Source organism: Buceros rhinoceros, unplaced genomic scaffold, assembly GCF_000710305.1.
Source record: "Buceros rhinoceros silvestris isolate BGI_N320 unplaced genomic scaffold, ASM71030v1 scaffold2855, whole genome shotgun sequence".
NCBI lineage: Eukaryota > Metazoa > Chordata > Aves > Bucerotiformes > Bucerotidae > Buceros > Buceros rhinoceros.
The window spans coordinates 1,736-25,717 of record NW_010414386.1 but is presented as its reverse complement, the minus strand read 5'-3'; the positions used below and the strand labels follow the sequence as shown (position 1 = coordinate 25,717).

The window sequence follows — 23,982 nt, the reverse complement described above, 5'->3', positions numbered from 1 at the left end:
CATTGTGTGCCATCACCCTTCCAAGTTTACCAAACTTTTGGGAGAAAACAGCTGCTTTACCAAACCGTGAAAACAGAAAACATACAACCCATCCCACTCAGAACAGAAAGGAAACTGTTTTACAAAGTTGTGGACAGATGCATAACTACTTCCCCCTCAGTCCTGGGACAGAAAGGGCAGTGCAACTGCACAGCTAGAATTTGACTCTTGAAAAGTGAACAAAATTCAGGAAGTGTGATGACTGTGTAGACAAAAATCTGTTTGGAAAGCTGTGCTGTCGAAGAGCTGAGCCAATGTTCTGCGCAGCAAAGTGACAAACAGTACATCGACACGCCCACGTGGGACAGACACTCTACAAAACTCCAGTTTTATTTCACATTTCCAATACCTCTCCTTGCCCGTTAGCAGTCTGCCACAGATTTTAAACTTGTAAAACTCCTTCCTACCGAGCTAGATTTCCCCCCTCCCGCCCATAAAGTGCAAATAAGACTCAGGTTTTTACTGCTTGTTCCAATGATCACTATCTTGGTTACAAGAGTGATCAAAAGCCAGCTGGCTGAACCACTATCACTGAGCTTAGTGATAATCTTGTTTTTTTTTTTTTTAACCCTGGTTACTTTTTCCAGCAAAAGGCAAAGAGAAAACAAGTTCCTTCTGCCAGATGCAGGCGTGACAGGAGGCTGCCTTAAGTACCATCAATATAAGATGCACATGCTAGACACAACCAGTGCATTCTTGTGCATTACAAGAATTTGCCCCTGTTCGCTGGAAACGGAAGTCATCTTTGGGATCTTATGTCCTCACAAAGAGTTCAGGAACACTTGATTAGTCTTCATTAAGAGGTGCTTCTCTCTTCCTTGCATCTGCAGCAGAAAGATGAAAGGAGAGGCAGTTAAGCAGAGGGTTCTACCAGCATTCATTTGAAAACTCAGAATAAAGCTGGACTGTTTTCGACAGAGAGCACTTTCTGTTTCAGAGTCACGACACGAGCTCACTACACGGGCTGAAACGCCATATGAATCCACAGCATGTTAACGAGACAGTCACGCCAAGGTTTTGTACGTTTGCCCTACTGAAACTGAAGATGACTCCTGCAGTACTTAAGTAGCCCAATAAACTTCCAGACTCTAGATCTGTGATACTTTTCCCCCAAATCTTGGCCCCTTGATCCTGATCCCCTTTAAGGGTGAAGCCTGTATTTGCTTTGCATACCAGTTACTTTTGAGCATGGCCCCTGGCAGAGTGTTGGAGCACATGTGGACAACTCGGTCCACTACTCATATACCACTACAACTCCGGCAGGCAGTGTGGCTGCCATTGGGAAAGCTGGGGTCACCTTCTCCTGGGTTTCTGCAGAGTGGCTCTGAGTTGATTTTAAGCTACCTGTGAGACCCAGCTGAATGTAGGTAGCTCTTGAAGTGCACCACAATCACAGCTACTCTAGCATCAGCCTGTCAAAAGATGAACTTATGTATCTAAACGTCGTTTCTTTCCAACTCTTAATCTATACATTCCAAGGTCATTATGAATATCCCCACTCAGAAATTACTTGCAAATTAAAGACAAATCTCTTTTGCATTAATGCTGGCCCCAACTGCCCTTCATTAATACCGAAGACAAGCACTATCGGGCCAGAACATTTAGAACACATGATCATGAAATGGTGCGTGTAAGTCTAACGACTGTGTTAAGCAGAGTTTGGAGGAGACAAAATATACTTTCCAAATAACAAAAGAAAAGCTTAGTGACTTCCAGTGACTGGAGAAGCCACCTGGAGTGGGACAAAAATCTCAGCAGCCATTTGGGAGAGAAATCAGAAACCGCCTCTCCCATGTTGCCCATCATGCTCATCAGGGATATGGAGGCCAGGCCTGAATCTTCTTCTGTCACAACTTCTCCGCTTCACATAAAATAACTGACTAGTGATTTTAAATTAAAAAGCTTTCTAATTATGAATGGCATACCCATCTAGCCACAAAGGCTCTGCCTTTGGAAATATCAAAATCCATTAAATTCTTTCTGGTGAACACTGATAAAAGAATCATACCGATTAGGTTCCTGAACTTTTTTTTGGCTTCTGCTCTTTCTTCGGCATCAAAATACCACACAGTCATGGCATATCTAAAAAAGAAAGAAAGAAATCTTGTGTTTGTTGCAAGTTTTGCTACTAAAATAGAGCCCTGGAGTTTTATGCTTATGGAGAAAGCAAAAAACAAAATTGGATTAGTACATTAAAAATGGGATGCTGTCCCGGGTTCAACAGTCCCCCTTTTCAAACTGCGACATATGCAGATGGCAAGTCTTTATAGACAAATACAGAAGGCACTTTAAATGTGTATTTTATCAAGTGAAATAGAAATATAGGTGAGAATTTCTGCTTGGAGGCACAAAAGAGTGCAGAGCCCCTGGTAACAGAGGGCAAAAGTAGCTTACAGACCTTTGCATGTTATTGTGTTCTGGGACACCTGTAGGCAGCTTGTGTGTTGCCCTGTGTCACATCAGCTTTTTGTAGCCTGTTGACAGATGGTAGCCCCAAGAATCCCTACAGTGTTATGAGGGCAAAAGTATAACCCAGCATCTCCCAGCTAAATAACTATGCCTGGCTTGGAAGATTTCTCCTGTCAATAGTAAAAGGGTTTGGGGTTTTTTCCATCACAAAAGGAATCTTATCATTCAAGTTTGCTCTTTCTCATTTGATGAGAGAATTCCCAGTGACTCAAAAACAGAAAATCCACTCAAAATCTAGCTATCTATTTTTTATGCACATGTGTATTTAAACAAACACACGATGGCCATCTATTTTAGATATAAATATTGGTAGAGAAGATGCTTTATTTTTTTCCTGGCCAAGTACCAATACCAAACATGCTACTTACCTGGTTGCATAAGAAGGCTGGACTTCATGTGGGTTCCTTCGATCCGACCAAAAAAAAAGTAATCTGTCAAAAATTGGCTCAACATCTGCTACATAGGACTTTCCTTCTGGAAATATTCGAAGAATTCCACCATGCAGCTGAAAGAAAAGGAAAGGTTGCTTTTTACATATATAAACGTGCACACATTCATGCAAAGAGTGATTTAGTTCCCTCTTCTGGGCACCCAACAAACGGGGAATAAACTTCTCATGATATAACCAAGACAACTACATGACAACACTGGAAAACCACACACCGAATCTCTTGGCCACCTTGATTTTCCCAAGCAGTTTGCAATGTTTCAGCAAAAACATCTGGCTAGAGTAAATGAACCAGGATAAAGACAACACTGGCCCTGTAACAAACCCTGGGAAACTTCTGAGCTCACAGTCACATCTCTAGAACCAATGAACACCACGAGGCAGGAAAGGCCGCTCCACCTGACCAGCCTGAGCTCAGGCTCTCCTCCAGCAAGTGCTAGATACCACTTATGGTATTCCAGAGCCTGTACCCAGTCATATAGGAGTTAACTTTTAAACCCTGGGAAGAGCGAGGACTGTTCTATTGTTGGATTTGTAATAAACTTCTCATAAATGCATTGTATCTCCCAGCCAGTCTTTTCCCTACTCATGCCATAGCCTGTTTTCTCTACCACATAATTTCTCTCTCCAGGTACCAGGAGTTTCAGGAAAAAAGTCTCATGATCTGCACACACTGCAGAAACTTCAGAAGACGCAGAAGAACTCTGCCTTCTCCCTGGTACTGTTAGATGGCTGTTTGAAAGCTTTCATGCTGCACCACAGAGTGCAGGGAAGATGCTGCAGTGCATGCAGCACTGACCTGACTTAGTACCTCCACGTGGCACGCGAACCTCAGTAAGAAACTATTAGGTCAGGTATAAAGCAACATGGTTGCTTTCAAAGGCCAGCATGGTTATATTCCATCTCCTCCAGCATACATTTGCATAAAATTACCATCACACCCACACAATCCTCTCCATCAGTCTCCAGGATTTCAGTTAGTTTTCTTAGTGTCCACTTGGGTGCTTCCTCACTATTATTCTAAAAGTGCCGTGCACAAAATAAATTGGATATTTTCATTTCCTTCCCCATTTCCTGCTTCATTTTATTACACTGAGATGTTTCTCTGTCATACCCTCCGTAAAGGAATGTGTTTTTCTCCAACAGCCCATTTTTCAGTGGCATAGCCTCTAAATCTGAACTCACTTTGGGGGGTTCATAGTGTTTGAGTGCTCAAGGAGCATCCACCTAAAGGGGCCAAGACAAATTAGAGAGACAAAAAACACTGGAAAATTTTTCATATATAACCCACACACGTGGTTTGTGCTGTGTTATGACAGCAGCAGTGTAAGGGGACATCCTGCAGTTTTACAAACACTTATTTTGTTTCTAACTTAAAGGTATGGTAAATTTAAGGCTGGTTCAGGCAGACAAGAGCACCTTCCTGTTCAGAGACCCACTGGCGGAGTCAAAGACGGAAAGGGCAAACCAAGCCACATGCTCATTACTCTAAGCCCCACCACTTCACAAGTAAGAAAACCACAAAGGCAACTGTCTGAAGATCTTCTGCAGGTTAGCATTCTTGATACAGTTCCTTCAGCCTACAGTGACAAATTTGGGCTGTCATTTTATTCTGTTCCCAGAAGCTACTTATTCTTCAGTGTATTATGTTTTTCTTTCTAGTGCTTCATCGCTTTTTCCTCTAAACAAAGCATAAGAGCCAGCAGCCCCATGCTTAGAAGCTTTATTCTATAGCAACAAAACCAGTATGTGTGTGGGATAGGAGAGAGAATGATGAGGAAGCAGATTGTTACTTCCAAAGCGTTGCCGTAAACACCAAGAAAATAAATGCAGATACAAAGAATGGACCAGCTGCTCAGAAGTCCACCAGAGTTCACAGAAGCAACTGACAGCTCCAAAGCTCTGTTTCTGAAGTAGTTCTTCCTTCAAGTTCTGTTGCAAGCCCGTTGCTTACTCACCTTGGAGTCCCAGTTCTTATTCAGGTAATAAATACAGGTGATGCAGCGCCCATCGCCATTTGGATTGTCCACATGTCGAACATACCCAGTTCCATTTCCAGGATAGCAAGCGACCATAGCCTGAATGAAAGAGAAAGATTGTAAAAAATTAGAACTCTACAAGATGCCCACCTTCAGTTTTTCTTTGCTAAGCATCCCCCCACCACCAGTTTGGCTCAGTATTTTTCAGATGATCAAGCCAAAACCTACAGCAGACACCACCAGAAGGTATATTTGCACAAGCTTCTTTCACTGGATGAGTCACCCAGTGTGAAATTCCAAACAGGAAATAAATATCCTTTATATTTCACAATACATACACTAAAGTAGGAGAAAAAAAATTAATTAAACTAAAACACTGGTATGTATGTTACAAGCTTATTGTTTTCTACACCCTACGTGACTTTGAGGCAGTTTCAGCTACAGTTTGTGGGAGTTTCTAGGATGAGGAGTCATTGTGAAGTCATAATGAAAGCAGAAAGCAGTCTCAGGCCATCATGCCTTGCTACCACCATCCTCCTCTATTCGTATCTTCCAGTCCCTGGCATATTACACCCTATGGTCCAACACTAAGTGAGGGTCTCCAGAAGATGTTGGTAAAAGTCCATAGAGCAAAAATCTGCAACTCCTTTGTGCTGTGTTTGCACAGGGCAGTGCATGTTTGGTTTCCTGCACTGAGCCACAGAACTAACCAGCTTTCAGAAGCGTACTCCTCTCTTTGATCATCTCCAGACTTGCTGATACAATCACTTAATTCATGGTTTGTTTAAATTTCACCTTGAATGATGAGATAAGCCCAACATGAATTACTTCAAACTACATGACAGTCAACAGGTCTTGAAAGGGTTTTTACAGCAAAAATATATTAAACGTGAGTTGACACCATTAGCAGCCCCAGCAGGATGCAGGGAGAGCAGGTGAGACTGCTGGTGAGTACCAGATCTTTGCCTCAGAGTCACTACTGCGACTATTTCGTAGCGGTACCAGTCCCCTGCCGTGAAAGGAAGCTGTGGCAACTGACATCTCCTTTCACTGCTTGCCAGTATTAGCAGCAAGAGAGATGGGAGATGATGGGCTACGTTCAGCTGGAAAACCAGACACAGTATCCAGATGCAGTTTCCCCAGCGCTGAGGAGAATGTGATAATCACCCCCCTTAGACTACTGGCTGTACTCCTGTGACTATTGCCCCGGATGCTGTTGTGCTCCTAGGAGCACACTGCAGGCTCATGTTCAGCTCACCACCCACCAAGCCCACCAGCTCCCCAGCCTGGTAGTCTCCAGCCGTACTTGCTTGGTACTGCTGCAAGGGGCGCCTCCTTCCCTGGGGCAGGACTTCGCATTTGCCCATGTTTAATTTAACAAGGTTCCTGTCGGCCTGTTCCTCCAGCCCATCTGGGTCCCCTTCAGTGGTAGCCCTGCCCTCAAGTGCACTCTGCCATCTGCTTTGGGTTTCTGGTACAGGTGGTTAACATGTCATGTCCCATGAGAGATCCCTGTGGTGCTCCATTTCTTACCAGCCTCTAGGTATAATCCAACTGATTAACAACCATCCTCCAAGCCCAACTATCCAACCATTTTTTTTACTTATCTATCTAGTTTTCCATCCATCCAGACCATACCATCCTAACTTTGGACACAAGAGCATTGTACATGCCTGTGCCACAGAATGACGCTGTGATTGTGCACCACTTGCATGACTTGCCCTCAATAATCTGCCAAGCAGATAGCAATGAAGTTCACAGCAATGAAGATTGACAGTACAGCCTTTATAAGGAGCAATTGAAATTCTTATCTAGGAGCCCCAGAGGTCTTGTCTTCTCTTCTAAGTGCATGCTAAAATCATGCTGCTCTCATGGGACACAGGACCAGCTGGAGTATAGCACACGCTGTTTTAATCGCAGGGGTGATTTTACTGTGCCAACAAACACCGGCACAGAAGTTAACACCAGCCAGCGCAGTGGATCCCTTGGACTCTCTGCTACCAAGAACAAAACCTATGCGCAGGAGTCAGCCAGTTAGGACAGGTCTATGCACACAGCTGTGAAAATACCACTCTGAATTTCAAGTCATGTATGAATTGACTTTCCTTCCTTGCCACAAGCACCAGCAGAATGGTACCTGCAGGCAGCAGAAAGCCACCAGAGCCCGTTCCTTGCCACAACACCTCAGGCCGTATCTGCTTGGGGGCTGGTGGCCTGCAGGGGCAGGAAATTATGCTGATCAAGAGTGAAAACCTTTAATTCCAAGTAATAAGCCCTCTTCTATCACACCCAGCAGTTGGCTAGATGCCCTGCTGTAGGTAGGTCCTGTCTGCTCTGTTGCCATTCTGCTGCTAAACAGCTCTACAGCTGAACATTTCGCTATCAGCCTGGTAACAGCGGTAAGGGCCAGCCTACAGCCTAGAGATAGAAACGAGTTTGTCAGGAGCATAAACCTAATGGGAACCACAAGTCAGCTGTCCCTGCAATGAAGAAATGGTCCGAGGGAGCTGTACTCTCACTGGCGAAAAGTAACCCCCCCGTACATTCCCACATTCCAGCTGCCAGCACAGCAGCTCATGCGGGTGGCACCCTTCACCCATCCCACGCACAGCGAGCTGGATTAGGTCCAACAATTAAAACAGTAACTCTTTGCTAAACCTGATCCTTTCAAGCTGGAGACCGTGACCTTAGGAGCTGAGAGCACAGAGAGAGGGGGCAGCGATTCCAGCAGACAGACAGAGAGAAGAGCTCTGCTGGGAGAACAGGGTGCTCCCCTCTGCAGGGAGGTGAGGACCAGGGTGCTCCCCTCTGCATCGAGCACAGCTGCTACAAGAGGACACACACCTACACCACCAGTATGAGTCCCAGCTCAACAGAGCTCTGCTAATCATACCAGAGGGATGATGCACAGTGGGAATAAAACTTTATTGACTGACAATATTGCATTTTTAAGTCGAAGTACAACACAAAATTATGGAGGCCTTCGGGAATTCTCTTTTTGGAGAGCAGACATCACTTCAAGATTACTGAACTGCCTAAAAATCAATTCAATACTACTACTTATTTTAAGGCCACAATCAAAGAGCTGCTGAAGAACAATAGACTGCAGGCCAGATCCTTAAAGGGATGTAGGTGCTTTACTCACTACTGGAATCCAGGCAGAAGGCCAAAGTTTTCCCCGGCCTCCCCCACGTAATACGTTCTCTTAGCAGAACATGTGCTTTGACTCCAAGACATTGATGCATTATTTATTTATTTACAGCACGCACCTTTTGCAACTGCAATGCACAGAGTCCCTGGGGATGAAGAAGTAGAACAATTCCCACAGAATCCAAAAGCACTAGACACACTCTGGCTTAACTTTAAGAAAAGAAAAAAGTTTTCTAGTAGCAGCAGTGAAGGGAGAAAGGCAGAAGTGAAATATCCTTTTTCCTGGCATGGTGAATATTTGAATGAAACCTTAAACAATGAAAGGAAATCATTCTAGAGCCTGTTGAAATGATATCAAGTTTTATCAGAGCACTGGCTGGAGCAGCTCCAGAGCAGATCAAGCTGGCCACAGCAGGGATTCCAGCTGTTAGCACTACTTTTGGATTCATTCAAAGCAAACACAAAGCAGGAGGTGAGATGCGTGACCCAGACTTAATGTAGGTAACTGGTGAGCACACTGGTATGTGCCAGCTTAGTGCACAGGCTAGCTGCAAAAGCCAGAGGCTGGATCATAATAATTAAACCATTTACCAAGCAAGCAAATAGAGTGTCAGTAAATAAATGTTTCCTGTACTTTCAGCTGTGGTGCCCAGAAGAGCACACTCTGGTTTTGGAAACATCTCCCTTCATTAAGCAACTTGAAACCTAAACTAACTACATAAGCAGGCAATAACGAGTAGGAATGTACCTCACCTTTTGGTAATACAATCCATTACCATGTCTTATTAGTGCTTACACTGGGAAGATAAGTCAACTCAGCACATTCCAGCAACACCCTCGTCCCCTTATTTTAAGTTAAAATAGATGAGTTTGTCTTAACAGCTGAACAATTAAAAGTTCTGGTATACAGATGCATGCTCACGCACACACCGTAGTTTGAAGACCAGTGTTCTGATCGTCTAGTTGACAGCCATAAATTAAAGCCTACAAAACTTGGAAAATGCAAAGCAAATCATCGAGACTGTAGTTTCTGCACTGTCGTTTTCAGAGATGTTCGGTTTCCCAAGAGGGTGCAAATCAACCGCCAGTTAAACAAGCAGTAATTACCAGCTTTAGTAAGGAGCCAGGAATCATCAGTAAACTCCACGTTGCACAGAAGCTTGCAAAAGTAAGTTATTCATCATTCAGTTTTTAAGTATTACACTCAAGTCAGCCAGAGAAATCTGCAAGTCAATCCAGACACCAGCAAGGTTTGGAGGCAGATAAAAAACAACGGTTCCATAGAGAGATTTTTCCCTGCCTCCCAGTGCTTGTAGCAAGGGGAAAAACAAATTCTCTTCACTGATAGCCAGGACCATGCTGTGAGGCATCATTCTGCTCCATTTCATAAAATAAGCAGCGCTGGAGTAGACCGATACTTGGAACAAAATGCTTCAGAGAATACCTCAGCTAGAAGATGCTCCTAAGTGGAAACAAACACTGCTGAAGAGAGAGCAGTGATGACAGCAGGTCAGAGGAGATGCTCTCTGTGCCTGCTAGCACTAAGCCAGGGCCCCGGTGTACCCCTAGTACAGACGGTATACGTGGTGGTATAACCCTATACTGATCCCGTATTTTCTTCAGAACCACTACGACCTTTGCAACCAGCAGAGAAAATTCTGACCTGTGTAACTCCATGCTGTTAACACCAACCACCCCTGCAGATTAAGCTAAAACCTCCACAACATCTTTGCCACCTTCTGTATATTATTGAACAGCCGCTGTTTTTGATCCCCAGTATAGATCATCTCTGCATACAGCTTGTACATCACATGGCTAAATTCAGAAATCACTTGTGAGGTCTGTTAAAGGTGCTATACAGACACTAAGAACTGCTGATCTATAACATCACTATGGTGGTTGTCTAGAAAAAAAAGGTATCAATAACAATTAACAGTGCTATAGCCACTGCAGCTTTCAGATGACACATTTTTATTTGGCTGCACATTTCCATGCTTCCAAAATTTAAGTCCAATACGTGTTTCTCACTCCTGGACTCAAGCACAAACAAGAATCACTTGAACGGAATTTAGGAAATGAGGACTAGCAGGAGTCACTTGACTGACCCAGGTTTGAGTGCACGTTGTACTCAACCTGATTTTAGTCTGTGGACACGCACGGTCTGTACATCCAGAAAGGGAAAGGCACACAGCACGCTCTCCATTAAAAGAACATGAGTAGCCTGACATTTCATGATCAAAGACAAGAGATTCTCAGCTGAGGCTTGTCTGACACACAGGCACAACAGGGTGTTTCTTAAGTACTTTCTTGTTGCACCCAATTGTGCCCAAGTGTTTTCTACCACGTAGCTTGTAACAGTTAAGTATAAAATATTCATGAACACTATTAAATATTAGTTTGTTTGAATTTACGAAAGTTAAAGCAGTCAACTGCTATACTGAAGCATGAACTAGGAAAATTGGTCTAATTTAATATTCTTTAGAGATGGGAGGGAACAGCAGGAAGAAAATTATGTTAAAACACACCAAAAACCCCCAAAAAATCGGAGCCATTAGCTTTGTGCCTTTTAGAAAGGGAACCACCAATTCCAAGGGAGGGTGAAACCCTGTTCCCTTCAGTATTGCATAAGAAACCGGTACCTCATTTCCTCACCCATAACTTGATCATCAGTCTTTAGTCAAACAGCTGCTGGATTTACAGAGCTAACTAAACCTACCTACCTCCTCTTTGATCACCTTCATGCTCAGAGGTGGAGGCAAGAGAGGGGAGAAGTCGTGTGAGGAACGAACCCACTTTTAGAAATTAAGAAACACTGGGGAAAGTGCTAGATTCTGTCAGGGCAAGACACCTGCATCTCTTCCCTTCAACCTTCATGTTCATACAGAGGCCTAAACCAAAGCCATATGGAAGACATCTAAGAAGCAAAAAAGACAAGAGAAAGAACAGTAAAAACCCTGGGACAGCTACCTTCCTTCATGAAACACAAAGCAGACCAAACTCCACAAACCGAGCTACAAGCACTGTTTACTGAATGGTGCCTTCAGTAGCTTGCAGGAGTAGCCCTACACAATGCAGGTACCTTGGATGGGAGTAACACGTGTCTACTGAAGAGCCAAACAAGCCATGGCAAGCAACATATGAATGACCAATAGGACTCTGCAGCAGTAGGTGACTCATCTCTGGAGCACTGTTCCCTGGACAGATTGACAGGATCATAGCTACTTTTACTCCTTGTTCTTATATCAGCAACCCAGAAAACTTCAGAGGAAAGATGACAACATTTCTGTGGCCAGAGATGCAGCCACCCCAAGAGAAAAGTAATTCATTCTCAAAATTTCTCTTCTCAGGAGCACAATGCTGTTTTCACAATGCCCATCACCACCTCCTTTTTTCTTTTTTAAAGTAATACCGTCCTGCTAGGCAAGTACTTGTAACTACACAAAAATCCTGTTTCCACGGTTAGCATTTTAGTCAGGTATTTGATTCGCCCTCCATGTATGCAACCTTGATCATGAGATTCAGATCCTCCAAGAACTGGAAACCTCATCCCTCCCTTTTTATTTTCTTCAGTGTTTTGTACATAGCACTGTAGCTTGGTTATTCTTTACAAGTGCAGAGAGTCATATTTTGGAGAATTTTTTGAGGAAAACCCTAAGAGTGGGAACTGTGTAAACAACTCTTGATCTCATTTGCAGGAGAGAGATGCAAAGATACTGATTTATCTTTGCTCACCAAGCAAAAGGCTATAATTATTGTATTATTCTAATTACTCTAAGGTGAAAAACTGTTCCTGCTTATTATATTTCTTCTAGAACTAAGGATAGAAACAAAGAACTACCTATAAAAGCTCTGAGGCTGTTGATGACTGGCGTGTTATCTCGTAGTAGGTCAATGAGCCCCTAATAAGCTTTCAAATCTTATGGAATCTGTATGTAAGGAAGCTAATCACAGACTGATTTAAAAATGAGTTCCCTATTAAATGAATCTATGATGGGGCTTAGGAAGCTTTTACAATTATTGGTAACAAAAGTTCCCCATGGCCTGGAGAGTCCTATTAATGTGAAGGACAGCTTCAGACTGTGACTTTTTAAAATTTCTTTTCTTAGCAGAACACCCACTTAGAGATAAATCTGGATGCCTTTCAAGTTCATGCTGGCTGTAGGGCAGTGCCACTGTGAAGTCACACTCATGTTGGCAACGGCTATTTGTAAGTGCCAAGAGAACAGGGAGCATTTGCAAACCAAGCTTTGGAGATGGTGGCGAGGTTTGTTGAGCCGTGGCGAGGTTTGTTGAGCCGTCCCCTTTGCTGGATGCTTCCTGGGGTTTAAAGTGAAGAGGCAATGCAGGAAACTGCAAAAGGACTCAAGTGAGGGACAAGTTCTCCAGGCTTGAGAAACCTGACTTGTGGTTTCCTGGGCCACAGAGGACCAGGCATTCATCTCCCACTGTATACTGCCTACACTGGTTTTGGTTTGTTTTCTTTAAGCCAAGTAAAATACCACCTCCTGCTTCAGACCAGCACCCAAATTCTCTGCGTTCAGCCTCTGGGCACAGCCAGGAGAAAACAGGACACTGAAATGTAAGGAAACAAATCTGAGGTTGCCACAGGATCACAACTTGCAGTGAGCATCTTTGTCTCTTCTAACAATTAAAAGGATTAACCTCCTTCCTTGTACATTTAATTAATCTACATATTTCTGCATGTGTATCAGTTAACACTTTTCTCCAGCTGCCCAGCGCTCCTCTTGTCTTCTGCAACAGTAAAATCAGGTAAGATTTTTATTTTACATCTTCCTCTGACCTAAAACTAGCTTTTAGGCTGCAACGTTCCTCGGCTGTTGTGCCTGGCCCGCACACAGAGACACCACAGTTCCAGAAGAGATTAGCGTGCTGCAAAGAGCCGGCATACCCTGAAATTTAAAAGGCTACTGCCAGTGAATTAGTTCAGTCAAGGATATTCCGATTAAGCCTCCAATTAGCAGCTGTAAACATGCGCAGTGCGTCCATGTATCAATAAAGGCTGTTTCAGTTCAGAAGGGCCGCCGGCCCCTGCGCCGCTGAGCCCTGGCGTCGGGCCAGCGAGATGATGGCTTAACAACAGCGCTACGTGCGGAGCGTGAGGCGTGAGGCCATCAAACGCAAACTTTACTCCAGAGTACACTTCACCGCGACACTGCGGAGGGAAGAGGGGAAACCCACACTCGCTGCGCTCAAGGCTCTTCTCTGTTCTGGTTCTTACTGGTCTGCCACCCCCCCGCCTCCCCCCAGCTGCACGGACGCAGAAGCACACATGCTTCTTTCCCACATTTAAAAAAAAATACTCTGTAATTTAATTAAATTTTAGGATTATTTTTGCCTGTTCTTGAAGCCGTCTTTCATCACCCAGAAAACTCTTTCAGTCTCCTCCTCTTCTCCAAGAACCAAACCTGTATGAGCTGTGCTAAAGGGAAAAGCATCCCAAGCAATCAATGCAGACAGAGACAGCGTCCCCTGTAATGAGTCCCCGGGGACTCGGTGACAAGTGCCACCCCCACAGAAAAGCAAATTCGTAAGTGCAGGCTCATTAAGGAAATCTGTAAGGACCATCCCTGTATGTTCAGGTTCTCAGCGGGGAATAAAGGCACGGTAACCAGTACAGGCATCCTCTGCGGAATAACCTCATCTGTGTGGTAGAAAGGTAATTTCATAGTTCCTTAAATATTCCAGCCTTTCATTCTCTGGCAGCACTTAAAACCTGTTCAATACTGCTACTAATCACCCAGAGGATTACACCGACTTTTTTTCCCCCACCTCTGCAATATTTAAAGAACTCTACGTATTCTGATGCTCTTGTGAGCGCGATAATAAAGGTCAGGGAAGATGGCCACAACACAGGCAAACTGTGTTTTGCTGGTGTCAGAGCTGCCTGAGCTGGCCAACATCACTTTTTTACTATTACTCATTTATTTTCAGCCTGTGGTCCCTGTGCAAGTGCCCAAAGCTGCCCACAAGACTTTTCCCAAGGCACCCAGCACCCCTAACACTTCCCTGTTTCACTTCGGAAGTTCACAGTGGGTGGCCCCACGGGCAGAGGTGACAAGCCACCACTCCAAAGCAAATGTGCCAAGGGAACGAGCCACCACCTCAAAGCAGATGTGCCAAGGGGACAAGGAGGCCCCAGCTACGCAGCACAGTCCCTTCTTGAGGCCACCAACACCTCTTGTGGCCTCACAGCTCCAACCATGGCAGAGGCAGCACCCCACCGGGGCGATGTTCTACCTTTGTCCCCTTTGGCTCAGTGGAAGTCTTCCTCTGTTGCCAGAGGGGAAAGGCAGGGTTCAGACTAGTGCCATCACATGCTTGGTGGGTACTCCAAATCTGCCTGAAGGGTCCTCCCAAAACTGTCAGAGGTGAGCTTCTGAGGCTTCTAAGACATTACTGTGCTACATAAATGGAGATGAATGGTTCTCAAGTGTTTGTTATCACAGCAGAAGCTCCAAATAAAGGCTAACTGGTGAGACCAGTTATCTCCTATGATGTCAGCTTTGGAAGGAATTCCCCCTCCCCTGCCCCCCCATCTTTTGCTCCCCCTCACCTTTTCAGAGGGCCTTGCCTAGCTAACAGTATATTTATTCCTGCATAGGATTTTGTGTAAATTAATATTTATGGGTAAAACTCATTAAAATTACCTATACTAAATTATTTCTGCTATGCTTAAACAACATGTGGTCTTCAAGGCTTTGCCTGTGCCTAAAGCTGTAGTGCTCTGACTATGTGTACGTTACAGCAGGGCAATCTTGAGCCCTGTGGGTGCAGTTAAAGGGGATGAATGTGTATATGATGACACAGCATCTTTCCATGCAGGAAGGGAAAAAAGTTATTTGGGTTCAAGGGAAATTTGTAATAACGGAACTACACACCTGTTCTAAGGTTAGGCAATAAAATGTATGAGTAAAAAAAAAAAGTTCTTCTAAAGTGTTGTAGTGCCTGCCCTCCTCACCACCTACACAGCTGGTACTTGCACCAGTAAAATGCGTGTGGACAGAAGCTAGGCAACTCTGAACCAAGACCGCATGCACCCACGCAAAGGGAGCTCCAGCCTTACACTTCCCTATCTTAGAGCTCTTCACAAAAGCTCTCGACTTGTAGACAAGGAAGCCTGGTCCTAAACCCAGCTGCGAAGCAGCATCAGACTCCAGATGTGAGCAGGAACTGCTGAATTCCCACTTGCTCTTTTTCCACTGGTCCAGTCTCTCCCACGGATTTATGCTGCCACCACCTGACAGAAGAGACCAACCCCACCGACCGGCTGCCTTGTGGTGGCTGCCACCGGCTTCTACCTGCCAGCTCGGGCAGTGGCCCTGCACAGGGACACAGCCGTGCCCAAAGGGTTCCCTCCCCAGCTTCCCCTGCTGCTCTGCTTCACCGCAGTCCCCTGTGGAGCCTTGCCCAGCTGTTCCCACTGCAACTCGCCAAAGCAACGGCCCTTGGGAGGTTTCTCAAGACCCAGTTCAGAACTGGTCTTGAAGTAATAATGTTCTTTGGCACTTAAGAGTTTCTGCAGGAAGCACAGCAACTGCTGAGCAGGGAGATGGTCTGTCTGGTGGGGGTTCAGGATGTTTCCTGAGGATGCAGAAAGCTGGAGTGGTCGGTCTTTCTGGCTCTGTTCCCTCTTTCTTCCTCTTCCTCTCCAAAACCTTTCCTCTCTGGCAGCCAGTGTGATGAGAGCAGCATGTACTCGGAGCCACCGCAGAGGCAGACGGGGGTGAGCCAAGCTGGAGGTTGGATGGGGACTGCTCTCCCAGGGTGCCAGCCAGCTGGACAGCCAGAGGAAGCAGCCCTGATCCCTGTCTCTCCTGTTCCCTGGGATGGAGATGGTGGCTGTGCAGGCATGACAGGCTGTGGCTGAGAGTGGCAGCAAAAAACCCCTTGCTGAGTGAGGGGCTGCATCTGGCTTTGCTAGAGGTATGGAGCAGAAGTGCTTCTCTGCAAAGGGAAATGCTGAGAGGGGAGGCAGGACAGACAGGTGATGGAGAGTCAGAACTACAAGGATATATCCACATATTAGGTGTGGGGGTGAAGTAGTTATTATGTTGCCCATAACTATAATCATCATTGGCACAACCAGTGCCTTTCCTAACTGCAGCCAAGACATTCTACTTATTCGGCTCATAATTACCAGCAATAGCTTCCATGGATGGTAAACAGTGAAACAGGCTTTTAACCAAGCGCCAGCAGAAGACAGAAGAAAACTAAGAAAGAAGAAAAATTGTATTTGTTCAATTGCAGACATCTTAGATAAGCACAACAAAACATACAAAAACCAAGTCAACTGCATTTTCATCTTTGCCAAGAAACTATCACTGTGAGTGTCAAACCAGCACTGAGCCTTTAGGTCACCAGTTAGACATCAAGTTATGCACTGAGAAATACACAGTAAAACGCACAAGCCTGACACCTCAGCCTTTGACCACCATCAAAAGCTGGATTACAGTAAGTTTGGCAATGAGGACCGGCGTTCACAAATCCTCTCATTGCTCCTCCGTGAAGAGGAAGTCTGTAGAACACTTAACCAGGCAGTGACCCTTCCTGTTGGCCCGCTTCAGAGATACCATGCACATGCTCCCCAGACAATGGGAGGCAGAGGACAAGTTAATTTCGGGAAGCGGAAACACTGGTGACTACGGTAAAGAGAGTTATCGATACATCCTGGGGGATGCGGTTCTGTTTATGCACATCCAGGCATATGCCACGGTTTCTATGCCTTAACAGCAGGACCTGTTACAGCATTTACAGTGAAGCTTCTCCTTTTTCAATTCTACCAGATTCCCTACGGGAAACCAGAAGGGGAAGGTGCAGTTACACATAGTCTTCAGCAGCAAGCACAACACTCTAAGACCGCTAACAAATTGACACTTCCCCTTCCTCCTCCCCTTTTTTTTTTTTGTTTTTTTTTAAATATCTCCTCTCCCAAATTCCCCCAGTTATGCTTTTTTTTTTTTTTTAAATATCTCCTCTCCCAAATTCCCCCAGTTATGCTTTTTTTTTTTTTTTCCTAACCACATGGTCCAGCAAGGGGCTGTGAGTAAGAGACTTTCATCACTCCCTGGGTCAGTCGGGAGGCTCCATACTGGCATCCACTGCCTTGGAGTCCTCTGTTCGACAGCACCTCACACCACATTCTCCAGCCTGCACTGACTAGCACTTACCTCCCTGTATGCATTACTGGAATAACTGCTGCTGTTAATGGCATAAGACAGGTTTACCGCAAGGCATTCATTGCAAAGGTCAGATAAAAATCATAACTGCTATCTGTAACTTCCATCGAGCAAGGCTCCTTGCTCCCTCTCAAGACACCATGTAAAAGATGGCCCATATTTCAAATCTAAGACAAAATGTAGACAAAGACCAAGGGTGGCACAAGAAATCACTACAACTTTTCCTGAAGTTCTCTAAACATATTCTAACATAGTCTAAGCCAAGCACCAAAGGATGCGCTTCAGTCCCATTGATTTGAAAGAGCCTTAAAAAGAAGTAAAGCGAATTGCTGAATTGGAGCCAAAACTTTAAAAACATTTGCCTTATCAATTTGTATAAAAAATTACAGGGGAAGAAGACAAAACCAATGATTGACTATTATGTCTTAGAGACAAGAAAAATGCAACTGTATTTCTTGTTTGGGTTTTCAGATCCAAATAGAAAGCACAGAAGAGTCCATTGCGACCAAAGGATTCACACGAACTAGATATCTATGAGATTCAAAACGGTTATCTTTCTGCTACAGAGTAGGATGCAATTCCCCGGTGTTTGGCAAAAGCCGTGGCTACCCTGCCATTTCCAGCTGACAGAGCTTTGGACAAAGAGCTTCCAGGCTGTGCAGATAGTGTGCTTTGCTGTACTCCTGCAATTCATACTATCCATTTAAAACTGGGTGGGTGGCAGCACGAACACTTAGCAAGCCTCCATGGAACCATTACAGTCAGCAAAACCTCTTGCATTACTTTATTCATGAAAAATCAGAGCAACAAGTAGCTTGTTTAATCAACTGCTTTCCATTAAGTGCTTTGCGTGGTGGCACTAAGTTTCTTTGTCTACTAATCTTATCAACACACAGTGACAAGAGAAAAATGACAGTAGGGAAAAGCTCCTTTCTGTCACTGAGAGATAGCAGTTGCATACATGTGAGTGATGGAGGGGAAATGGGGCTTACCGCTCTCTCCAAACCACTCACAGGAACGGTCAGGAGTGGTGTGCTGACTGGACGACATGACCGTGAATGGTTTAAACACTAGGAGATAGATAGTCTACTTGGCACGAGCCTCCTTCATCCATTTTCTTCCTCCACCTCACTGCCTGAATGGCTAGAGACCTCCTTCTTGCTTTTCTGACCAACTCCCCATCATCTCTTTTCAAAGCAATAAAAGGTCTAAATCAAATTGCTATGTAATGTTATGCATCAATCAAAATCTTTTGTCAAGCCCACCACATTCGGTGCCAATGCATCAGTTATTCACCCTGGAGACCACCTCAGGGGCCATCAGCTGCCCTAGGTACAGCTACCAGAGGCAGTTCCCAAAACGCCTCTGCCCAAAAGCTCTTCTACTAATCCAATAAAACCTTTTCACAGAAGCTTAAGGAGTCTCGTAGTACTGGCAGCTTTCTAACAACTCTGTTTCAGCTTCAGCTTTGTGACAGAAGGATTACAGTCATGATAAATCCAACCCAGGGCTTCAAATTCCCTTGAGTTGGTACGCACACATCCTCCTCCATAAATCTAAAACCGGCAACACTTACTCGCAGGCTTCCCTTCCTGACCTCCTCATTCTCACAAGCCACCCACTGCAAGATGGATGAGTGCCGTGTGGCCTGCCAGTGCCAAAGGACCACTTGCCCCTGACCTATTACACAATGGGAAAAGGCCATCCAATTGAAACAGGAGCAGGGGAAAACTTCTTAAAAAGTGAATACCTCTGAAAAAAGAAAAAAAATAAAAGTACTCCAACTTTAAAGGATTCATCTTGAAACATTTAATAAAAGTATTGATCTCTTTCAAGTGTTTTGAATCTGTTTAACAAACATTGAGATTTCATCTGATAAAAAAATGCATTCATGTGTGGTCATTGTGGTTTTACCTTCTCCCTCTATCCCACCCCTTCCACATATGGAAGGGAATTGCTGTGGGAGTACAGACACTGCTGAAGATCCTCATCACCATCATCCCAGGATAAAAATTAAAAATAAAAAAAATCTGTGCAGCATAGGAAAGAGGAAGAAGATGCTTCCATCTAAATCAAGCTAACTGCTCAGGAAGCAACCTGCAGGGAAAGGTTGTATTACATTGAGCCACCACTCATGTAAGTTTGGAAGCCAAAGAAAGAAATCAAATGAAGACACTGGGATTAACACAGACAGCTGGAACCCTTAATGCAAAGAAATAAGTTCACTTCTGCTGTGTACATGCTGCCCTGCACCACTGTTATGAGGATCAATGCATCTCCATTTCAACATATACTGTTATTAGCAGTGAGCTGTAATGAACTGAATTATTCATTAACAATTATCTTGGGAAAAGGCTGTGTGCAAATATTAATAGCAAGGATCAGTTCCCCTCCCTCTCGAAACTCCAGCTCAGCAGGAGGGGGCACTGAACTCTGAATCTTGCCATCTGCCCGGTAGCTTTCCCAAGGATAATGTGCCTGGCAATGCTGTACACACCCCACCGGTCCAAAGGACAAACACTCCCCGTGCCCAGAGGCAGTAATGCCACCTATATCCCAGTGTCCCTTCCCACACAGCTGTGGAAGGCTCACACTGACGTTAAATGAGCACTGAGCCCTCACACAAAAACAAATGGAGAGAAATAGCCCGTATTTACTTCGGGCTTGCAAGTAATAGGGATTCAGACAGGCACACCGAGTGCAAGTCTCTGGCTTTAAGAGCTGATGGGAAGGACTGGTACCAGAGCAGTCCCAGCAACGGATAAGAAGGTACTGAGGAAAATGGGACCTACTGTGGAAACTTCACTGCTCTGCCATCATCACGTAACTCCAGAGTCTAGTAAGACTCATTAAGCACTACTTACTGCTGAACTACAGGCAATATAAAGAGTCAGGTAACCTACCCTGATGCCACAAACACATGCACAAACAGGATAAAAAGAACACTCTGCTCTTTACACTGCCTGAGAGCTCTGACTGACTTCCCTTCTCTTGCAGAATCAGCTGCCTCCTGCCTTCCTGTGCCACATGGACAGGCTCCTAACACAGCGTAGGAGACGTCACTGGGTGGTTACTGACTTCTCCTGCATGAAAGGGGGAAACGGGGACCAACAGCAGCCACCCAGCTGCCACAGGCAGTGTGGTGTAACACACACTGAAGATGGCACATTTTTTCCACTGCCCGCCATGGTGAAATCTACCAGTCTACCACTCTTCTTCAGAGTGATGGTACCTAAGAGGTACCAGGTAACTGAATTCAAGCTGTTTGTCACTTTGACACCCAAGTATGAGCTTCAACACCATTCCATACAGGCTACCCACCCTTCTGAAACCACTTAGATATGTGCATGGCTGTAAAACACTGACCCGTTTCTCCAATACTCTGAGTGAAGCAGCAATCCGAAAGATCCTCCAAGTGCCTCTTTCAGAGAAGTAGCTTTTGAAACTTTCAAAAAGTCATTGAGAATAATTTGATGAAGAACTAAAACAAGAGCTAATATGCCCAGGTTTATACTCATTTAATGCTCTGATTGTCAAGTAAAAATTATACATTCCTGTGTATAATTAACCAGGCTAACTAATCCTGCTTGACAAACACAGATATAAACATCAGCTTTGACACCACGCCAAGGCAACCACTCTAGGACCTATGCCAACACTGAATTCCTCAGTCTGATATCATAAAACGACTTGTCTGTTGTATTTACAGTTCCAGCAGCTCTGGACTCTGCCGGCAGCCAGCCAGAAGAACAGATTTGAACTTATCCATTATGCCAGAACATGTGCATTTGATTAGAAGAAAGAAAAATGTTGCATATTTCTTCTGGATGGTGGTATTCATCAGACCTCCCATTGTAAACTAATTGCACGGCATGCTGCTACGCAAGTATCAAAAATCCTTTGTAACACATAATAAACCAGTATATTTCCACAGGCAGTGTTGCTCTTCAGCTCTATAGCCAGTTTTCTGTTGTCCTGCCCCTTATATCCACACCACAAATCAGAAAACGCAGCATTTTACTTTGGGTTTTAATTGCTACAAAGGATAGAATTGTAATGCTACAGAACAGAACTTTCCTTTCTTTATACATACACACAAAAATAACTCGCCTCATTACCTGAGTTAAGAGAGATTCGGTTAAAAAAAAAAACAAACACACTCAACCTAAGCCTGTGACATTTCATGCATTTCTTCAGTCCTCAGGAGCAGAAATCTTAGTAACAACCTGCTAGACGGAATATGTAACACCCCATCGGGCAGTAGGCAGAAGGACCTGCTCTGGTTTTCAGCAAACACTTGCTAGCTGTAAAGTGCCACCCAATTGCTTCTCCTGTGACAAGCAAAGGATGCAGAAAACATCCCATTAAAAAAAGTGAAAGGCCCACACAGAGATTTGAAAGCACATTTTCAAGAGAGTTCACATCCCACAGGGATGAATCTCGTATTGGAAACACTTTTTTTTTTTTTAACTTCAGGCCACATACTTGACACTGAATGCGAGCAGTCGGGCTCTGAGCTAAAAACATCAGTCAAAAGCTTCCTTCAACACAGGTCAGCTCCTAGGATTGCCTTCTTGCCTTATTTTCTAACCAGCAGGACTCAGTGGTGTCCAGCAGATGCAACATGAGCTCAAGGTCCCCGAAGGCAGCCCGGACATGGATTTCAACCCATGAGGACACCCAAGAAGGTACCGGTGACTCACAGAAGAACACATTGTGGTCAGGACCAGGGAGCAGAGTCCACGCAGAGCACGAACATGCCAGTTCCACCCCTTGCTCATGAGGACTAACGCAGCCAACTGGCAGGACGTCAAGCACTGACTCAGCCGAGGTGGCACAGGGCAGCAGGTGCTGATGGCATCACCCTGGGACCCTGCCTGACCATGGGGAGAGCCGTCCTTCTCCAGAAGAGATTAAATGTGAAAGGGGCAATAGGAACACCTTCTTGACAGCAGATGGACTACCCACCCATCCCACCACAAGTACAGTTTTTATGTTTCTAAAACATTGGACAGTCAACCTGGTTCCCGCCAGCCCTTGTCACCTGCCTCCCCACAGGAAGGACTTCCAGGCCCCTCAGGCTCTGCAAAGGGACAGGTATCCTAAACTCCACCTGGAACACCTGCAGCTTCTAAATTCAAAACAACCCTCCCCCCTCAAAAAAAGCCAAAACCCGAACAAACAAACAAAAAAACCCCACACCACACGCTCCACATGTCTCTCATGTCTTGAAGATATATCTCAAAGGGAATACTTTCTTGCCTTTTTTCTAATATTGTTGCTTTTGATTATTTATAACACAGGAATTTTTATGCAGGGCAGTCCCTCAAGCCCCCACAAATGCCAATTAACCCCAAGATGGGACTTTGGGACCTGAGAAGTCAGAAGCTGCAGCACATCACCCTTTCGCCTGCAGTCCCTGGAGCACCACCTGACCTGGGGACACTCCAGGTGACTGGCCTCACAGACCAAGCTGCACCTTTGCTTCCTGGTCCCAACCACCTGCCAGCTTTTCTCTACCAAGCATCAAAACTCCAGCAGAGTGGAGACAGGTCCTCAAAACCAGAGTGACCTTTGTCTTCAGGCCAGAGAGTTCCTCTGCACAAGGACGTGAACCTCGCTCTGAGGAGAAAACTGAAGCCAGGTCAGCAGTACCTCAGTGATATCCTCAGCCATTTACCTACCAGAAAAGGGAAACCACTAGAAAATGGAAACTGTAGTTGAGAACGCTGAAGCCAACAAGCAATGCATTGGGTCTGTCTTCTAAAGAAGAGTCCTTTAGAAGAACATAAGCTGGTTATTGGGATCGTTTAACCATGTCAGCTAATACTTTAAAACATGATTTACTCCAAAGATAGATTCGGATCACTGCTCTGCAAAGATGAAAAGTTCCATTTGATTCTCAGGCCTCCAATGTCAACCAGCGGCTCTAAAGCATATCCAGCACCCTTGTAAAATTTTACTTCTGTCCATTCTCTTTCATGAAATCTTAACTTCCTTGTCATGCTGATGAAATTCATTTGGAAACAGCAAAACCCTAAGTGACTCATTTCTCTCCTGTAGCTACAGGGAATGCTTCCTTTATTGGCAAAGGTTGTTCTTGTCTTATGTTTATGTAGCTACAAAAACAACACGAAGCACATCACACTGAGGGGACAGCAAGCTGACGGAAGTTCATTCCCTAAGCATCCTCTCCCCCTCTTCCAACACTTAGGCTGAAGACTAAAGTCATACAGTTTGGTTTAGAAGAATAAACCTCTAAATAACGATCATCATTATTTATTATGTAGGTTCCTTCTGATATTACACAGATTCACTTCCATGTCAAGAGGAGTCACCATGTAGCTAAAGGCTTACACTGTAAACAAATGCTCTGGACTCTTAGCTACATCCCAAAACAAGTTATAATAGCACATGCCCAGCTAAGAAGTTCTGGTCCAGTTGCTCAGAAACGCCCCATGTCCCTGCAAATGTTAATCTGCGGAAGTTTCCTTGGCATCCATTTGCGTATATAATCTCGCAGATAAAACCAAAATACAGTGATTTTCAGTTAGGGATTTTTGTGTATGCATCTGCAAGATTTTAGAAGATAAGCAAAACAGGCAGGTTTCACGGTGGAAGGGATACGTCTATAGGTGACGTGGGAACCTGCATGCCAACTATGTGACCTTGGTTAGTCACAGGAATAACCTTCCTGCTG

The 23,982-nt window shown here is 44.7% G+C and overlaps 1 protein-coding gene across 1 annotated transcript; it reads right to left on the bottom strand.

The window, feature by feature from the left end:
- Nucleotides 1-469: 469 nt before the first annotated feature.
- On the bottom strand, nucleotides 470-5,032 carry EGLN3 (egl-9 family hypoxia-inducible factor 3). The gene is made up of 4 exons (XM_010137059.1): nucleotides 4,915-5,032; nucleotides 2,877-3,013; nucleotides 2,048-2,121; nucleotides 470-863 (listed from the first exon to the last, which is right to left on the bottom strand). Exons 1-4 carry the CDS (start codon nucleotides 5,029-5,031, stop codon nucleotides 826-828), a joined length of 366 nt encoding a protein of 121 aa, XP_010135361.1. The 5' UTR covers nucleotide 5,032; the 3' UTR covers nucleotides 470-825.
- Between the last annotated feature and the right edge of the window lie 18,950 nt (nucleotides 5,033-23,982).

What these genes read in the sequence shown, in the direction of transcription:
- EGLN3 (XM_010137059.1), bottom strand. Translation starts at nt 5,031, where the DNA reads ATGGTCGCTTGCTATCCTGGAAATGGAACTGGGTATGTTCGACATGTG. An exon ending in CAGCCTTCTTATGCAACCAG is followed by an intron (nt 2,122 to 2,876) that starts GTAAGTAGCATG and finishes TTTCTTTTTTAG; the next exon opens with ATATGCCATGACTGTGTGGT. An exon ending in AAAGTTCAGGAACCTAATCG is followed by an intron (nt 864 to 2,047) that starts GTATGATTCTTT and finishes TTTCTGCTGCAG; the next exon opens with ATGCAAGGAAGAGAGAAGCA.